Source organism: Sorex fumeus, unplaced genomic scaffold (genome assembly GCF_029834395.1).
Source record: "Sorex fumeus unplaced genomic scaffold, SorFum_2.1 ptg000001l, whole genome shotgun sequence".
Lineage (NCBI taxonomy): Eukaryota > Metazoa > Chordata > Mammalia > Eulipotyphla > Soricidae > Sorex > Sorex fumeus.
In genome coordinates, this window is record NW_026606058.1 from 3,037,358 (window position 1) to 3,043,576 (window position 6,219).

General features: G+C 64.6%; 1 protein-coding gene across 1 annotated transcript; it reads right to left on the reverse strand.

Annotated features, from left to right (window-relative positions):
• Window positions 1–1,829: 1,829 nt before the first annotated feature.
• On the reverse strand, window positions 1,830–5,908 carry LINGO4 (leucine rich repeat and Ig domain containing 4). The gene is made up of 2 exons (XM_056112231.1): window positions 5,754–5,908; window positions 1,830–3,661 (listed from the first exon to the last, which is right to left on the reverse strand). The coding sequence occupies exon 2, from the start codon at window positions 3,646–3,648 to the stop codon at window positions 1,873–1,875; it is 1,776 nt and encodes a 591-aa protein (XP_055968206.1). The 5' UTR covers window positions 3,649–3,661; window positions 5,754–5,908; the 3' UTR covers window positions 1,830–1,872.
• Window positions 5,909–6,219: the final 311 nt, after the last annotated feature.

Genomic DNA, 6,219 nt, shown 5'->3' on the forward strand with positions numbered 1-6,219 from the left:
ACGACCTCTAGCACCTGACCCCCAAATCCCAACCAAATAAACTGCTGGCTAAAGACTTCGGAGAGGGGGGTGGTCTCGAAACCCTTCTGGGGGGGGGCTGTAAGCAGGGGGGGGGGAGTTCCTGGGATTCTCCAACCTCTCCTCCAAGTTGCTGGGTGCACCTTCACCCTTTGCTGCCCCTCTCCCTCCCGCCCCTCAGCCTGCCTGCCCTGCAGTCTGACTGCCCTCACTGGACGCTTCCAATGAATGGAGTCCCCTCAGAGCAAGGGCAGCAGCAGCAGCAGCAGCAAGTGGGGGAGGGGGGTTTGGAGATACTCTAGTGAAGGAGAGATGAGGAGGATGGGGATTCTCCGTTCTGCATCCCCTCTCTTTGATGCATCAGCACCTCCTCCCTCTCCGCTGGGGGTCTCTGTCAGACCGTGCCCTCTACTGGGGTGTGGCTGGCCTCAGAACGAGGAGGCAGGAAGAGGAGTGGAAATTCTCTAGGCAGCCTGCCTGCCTGCCTGCGCCTCCTTCCTGCAAGCATGCCACTGCCAGCCTGGGTCTCCGGCCTGAGGGGCTGCATGCAGGCTGCGGCTCCTGTTGGCTCCATTCCTGGGAGTTTCCTTCTTTGCTTTCCCTCTGGGGCACGGAGGCTGTGCAAGGCAGGAATGAATAGCGGGGAGAGGCCATCAAGAATGGTGGGCACCTGCCTGGGCACAACTGACCAGGGTTCAGATCCCCCGGGGGCAGGTCCCTGGCATCTCATATGATCCCGCAAGCACTGCCAGGAGTAATGCCTGAGCATGCTGATCAGGTGTGGCCTCCTAAGTAAAGTAAAGTAAAGGCCCTCCCGTTGATCATCGATTTGCTCGAGCGGGCCCAGTAACGTCTCCATTGGAGACTTTGCTGTTACTGTGTCTGGCATATCGAGCACATCACGGATAGCTTGCGAGGCTCTGCCGTGCGGGCGAGATACTCTCGGTAGCTTGCCGGGTTCTCCCAACCTAAGCAAATAAATAGAGAAAGGCAAGGGTCTGTGGCCTTCAGGTTGGATTCTTGTAGAGGCCCTTTCTTCCCATCCCAGATGAAGAAGAACAAGATTGACACTGCAAAGGTTTGGTACCCAGACAGGGCCTAACGTGCTCCCCTTGTCTGTGGCCATCCTCGTTTGATCTGTGGCACCACAAAGTCTCCGAGTATCTCTGGGTGTGACCCTGGAGACCCCCAGAACATTATCAGGTGCCCTGGGTTATTCCTAGCGCTGCAGGAATGTCTGAGCATTGAGACACTAGGAGGAGATCCCTGGGGAGCACCCTCACCCCCAAACAAAACCAAGGAGGCTCGTGTCCTGCACTCGCTAGGCCACCTCCCCGCCTTATTTTATCAGGCAAAGCTTCCTATGTCCAGGGAGCTGACAGCTGAAGCCAAGAAGGTCCAGAAATCCCATTTTGTTATAGGTATTTCTGCCACAGATTTAATGATGTGACATCAGGCAGACAGTGGGGCTCATGCACATAAGAGTATATCCTGTCCCCTCCCCCCATTCCTCCTCTGAACCTGCGGTTCTGGGGCCGAGCAGGATGCTGGCTGGCGAGTGGTGGCGCCCCACATCTGAGGTCCCCTGGGAGCTGGGGCTGTCAGCGACGGGTCACTGGTTCTGTCTGCAGCCTCGCAGGCAGGGCAGACTCTGGAGCTCCTGGGCCTGCAGAGAAGAGACACAGTGCCACTCTTGTGGGTGGCCCGAGCACAGGCTGGACCGGCCACGCTGGTGGGCATGAAGCAGGAGTCCCAGAGCTTTGCGTGGCCTGGCAAGCTTCTGCTCCCGGCACTCGCTTCTCATGCCCTGAGATCTGAAGCTGGTCCGGCCGGGTTCTGAGCATGGAAGGAAGGTCAGAAGAGCTTGGCAGTGACCCGATTGCTCCCAGCATTTTTATCCCCGGAGGGCCGAGGTGCCACAAAATCGAAGGTCACGTGATGTTTGACCCGGCCTTTGCCCTTGCTCCAGAGGGCGATGAGGCCAAAGCAGAGGGTGACAGAGGTGAGGAAGGGCAGGAAGCCAACAGCCAGCACCATGGCTACACCCCTGCCATCCAGGAAGAAGGGTCCCGGGATCCCCGGCATAGTGATGTTGGGGTCCAGGAGTGTGCCGTTGGCTGGCTCGACAGGGATGACCTCCAGCCAGGTCTTCAGAGAGTCATTGCCAGCGATGTTGCTTACAACGCAGACATAGGCCCCCTGGTCCCGCAGCTGCACAGAGCGGATCTCCAGCGTGCCGTCCTCCAGGACCCTCACTCTCCCGGCCTGCCCCAGCCAGGCCCCCTGTGGTCGCCGCCAGGACACCGTGGGAGCCGGGTCTCCGTCGCCCGAGCAGGAGAAGATGGCCTGGCTACCCTCCTCGGCCGCCACCCACCGCGGCCCTGACTTTCGGATCAGGGCCGGTTGGCAGGTGAAGTGGCCTGGGGGCAGGATGTCGGAAAAGTCCCTCAGGCTCTTGCCCTGGACGTGCTGCGGCCCCGCACAGGCAGGGGGGGACTTGCCGAAGTCCAGGCGCCGGCGCAGCCGGAGTAGCCAGAGAAGGCGACAGTCACAGGTCAGGGGGTTTCCAGACAGCCTGAGCGTGACGAGCTTGTCCGGAGACGGGAAGGCCGTTTCCTCCAGGGTCTGCAAGGCGTTGTCCGCCACGTCCAGCAGGTGGAAGGCCGTGAGGCCGTGGAAAGCGTGCGCGGCGATGGACGTGAGGCTGGCGCCAGACAGGCGCAGCTCCTGGAGGCGCACCAGGGGACTGAGGCTGTGGGCGGGGATGGCCGAGATGGGGTTCTGGGACAGGTCCAGCACTCGGAGGAAGCTGAGGTGGTGCAGGGCCTGGACGGGCACAGTGGTCAGATTGCAGCGGGTGATGGCCAGGATGCTGAGGTTCAAGCCCATCAGGCTGCCCGGCTCCAGAACCTCCAGAGACGGCCAGTGGTGGATCTCCAGTTCCTCTAGCTGGCCCAGTCCCCGGAGGGCGCCCGCTGGCAGCCTCCAGATGTCCAGCTCCCGCAGCCGGAGGGCCACCAGCTCAGGCAGCCGCGCCAGGGCCAGGCCAGGGACCGAGCTGAGGTTACACCGCTCTAGGGTCAGGCTGCTGAGTCTGGTCAGGCCTGCAAAGGCTCCCGGGGCCACAAACACCAGGTGGTTGTCGCCCACCTCCAGCTGCTGGAGGCTGCCCAGCTCCCGGAACGCCCCGTCCAGGAAGAGGACGATCTGGTTGAGGCGTAGATCCAGCAGCGTGAGGGCGGACAGTCCAGCGAAGACCCCGGGGGCCATGATGCGCAGCCGGTTGCCCTGCAGCTTGAGGCTGAGTAGGCTCTGCAGGCCGTGGAAGGCCCCGGGCTCGAGAGTGGACAGCTGGTTGTAGCTGAGGTCCAGTTCTTGGAGCAGGCCCAGGCGAGACAGCATGCCCCGCTGCAGGCCCCACAGGCGGTTCCCGCTGAGGTCCAGGAGCTGAGTGTCCAGAGGGAGGCCCCCTGGGACGGCCTCCAGGCGCCGATGGGCACAGAGCACCGCCCGGGGCTGGGAGCTGCAGTCACAGAGCGCCGGGCAGCCGCCACTGCCGGGCGCCCCCAGGAGGAGCAGAAGCAGCGGCCACGGGGGCCAGGCCAGCCTCAGGGCCGCGACGGCTGCCATCCCTTCTTGCGTCCTGGAAATACACGGGGACAGGTCCTTTAGGGAAAATGGCTTCACAGGGTGATGACCCCAGGGTCCCTCTGGACCAGACCGGGACGGGCCGAGCCGGCACTGTCCAGCTGGAATTCTGGCATTCCGGGATTCTTCCTGCGCCCTTCGGGGGATCCTTCTTGGGTAACTTTTACTCTCCTCCCCAACCCAAGCCTGGAGAACAGGCCACGTACGTGCCGGGCACGGCCTGACCTGACTTCTGAGGGGAGTTTTGGGGGAACAAGGCAGGAGGCAGGGGGAAGTGGCTTCAGCCTCTCTGGTAGGTGCTTCCCCCTGTGTCATCGGTGAGATCAGGTGGCTCTCCCTGGTAGCTGCTGTCCCCGTATCATCTACAGATGGCTCTGCATCACATCCTGGGGTCACCCAGGGCTGGGTCACTTGCACTGCTCAGCTCTGTCCCTCCGTCCCTTCAGCCTCCCAGAGCCAGCGCGGATGGCAGCCAGGCCGCGTCCAGCCAGTGCCTGTGGGCAGGGGACACCAGGGGCACTTGAATATCCTTCACAGGAGCCCCCAGTGTTGTTGTGGAGTGGGAGAGGGACACCTTAACGGCCGAGTTCTTGGCTCTGGCGCTGGGGTCTGGCTGCTCCCCTCTCCTTCCTTGAGGGACTTGTCATCCAGCCCGGGGGGAGTCTGAGGGACAGCTTGACCCCCTAGGGTACAGCTACCTGCACCCCGGCACAGGCAGAGTGTGAGGCAGGAGACCCCCCCGGGGGAGGCAGGGAGGCCTCAGCCTGACGCAGGCGGTGAGCACGGCCTGTCAACCTGAAGTGGACTTCTGGTTTGTGGGCAACGCTAGAGAGCACGAGCCCTGCTGACCACTGCAGACCTTCAAGGTGGCGGGGGTGCGGGGTCTACTCAAGGGTGTGCCCAGGGACTCCCAGGGAAGCCAGGGGTGCCTGGAGAGAAGACACAGCTGTGCCCTGAGAGCAGGTGGCCAGTGACTGCCGGGGACTCGGACTTTAGACCATCTCTATGTGCGCCTCTGCGTGGGGTGCATCAGAGAGGCTGGGAGGCGCAGGGGGCTTCTCCCTTCCTCCTTCCTACTCTGCACCTTCTAGAAGGGCAGAGCTGGCGCGATGCTGCCACTACGGAAGAGAGAAGCTAGCGCAGAGGCCAGAAGAGGAATGGCCCCACCGAACAGGGACACAGCAAGCTGAGAGCGATCCAGGGACTGGCTGGGCATCCCAGTGTCCCTCACTCTCTGGCTGTCTTTTCCACGAAGTCTACCTGACAGTCCACTCCCTCTGCTGCAGTCTCGGCTGGCCCTTCTGGCTTCGCGTCCGGCAAAAGCTCAGTAAAGCCTGTCACCCTGCTGCCCCCGTCACCCAGCCCCCTTGGCACCCTGCTGCCCTGTCACCCAGCCCGCATCACCCAGCCCCCCAACAGCAGCCCCCGTTACCTGGCCCCCGGTCACTCGACTGCCCCGTCACCCAGTAGCTCCCATTGCCCAGTGGCCTCACCACCCAGTGGCCTCCTTTCCACTCCTGGGAGTTCTAGTCCCTAGCACTTGCTGGGGCTGGGGATTGGGGCTGGGGGATGTGATTTGGGAGTCCCAGGGGTGGGCGCGCACAGCTGTTCTCCCGCGGAGAAAGGCAGCTCATGCAATTACCAACTTCCCTTGCCACTCCCCAGTGTCCTCGCCACAGGGCTGGCCACCGGCCACTTCGCAGGAAGCCCAGGGGTCGGAACCACTTCTTCCTGCCTCTAGTGGGTGGGCAAGGGTGTGGGGTCCGGCTGCCCCGCTCCCCTCCCCCCTGCAAGTCAGAGGGACTGTTCCCTCCCGCGCGCGCGCGCGTGCCCTGGCGATGCTGCGTCCAGCGGGCCCTGCAGAGCGCCAGTCCGAGAAGCGGGGAGGTGGGGAGGGGGCTCGCGGGGCCGGTTCTGGAACGTCCACCCTGCCGCCCAGGAGGAGGCCCTCCCTCCCCAGAGGCGGGGGGGGGATTGCGGGGCCCGGAGCTGGGGGTCTCCCGCGGGGACGCCCGCCCGGGACGGCTCAGTTTCCCTTCCACGTCCTGCGGGGCCCGGGCTGGGGGCGCGGCGCGGGGGACACTTACCCGAGGGGCCGGAGGGCGGCATCCAGCGGGGCGCTGCGCGGGTGCGGGTGCGGGCCGGGGCCCCTGTCCCATTCCCGCGGCCCCGGGGGCCCCCGCGCCTCGCCCGGAGCCTCACGCCCCGCCGCTGCCCACCCGCGCGCCCGGGCCGCTGCCGCTGCGGCCACGGCCACGGCCACGGCTGCCCAGACCGCGGGAGAGCCCGGCGCCCGGGAGCATGTCTCCGGCGCTCCCTTTCCTCCTCTCTGGCTTTTTAAACCGGGCGAGAATGAGTCTGCAGCAACCCAGTTGGTGCAAAATAAATAAATAAAGGCGCCGGGAGGCTGCAGCAGACGCGGCCCCGGGACGGCGGGCGGCGGCGCGTGGTGGGGGGAGGCCGGCGGGGAGGGCACCCCGGGGTGGTCCCCTGCAGCCTCCCGCCGGCCTGTGCCCCCGGGGGCCGCCCGTGGGCAAAGTTCTCCCTGCAGGC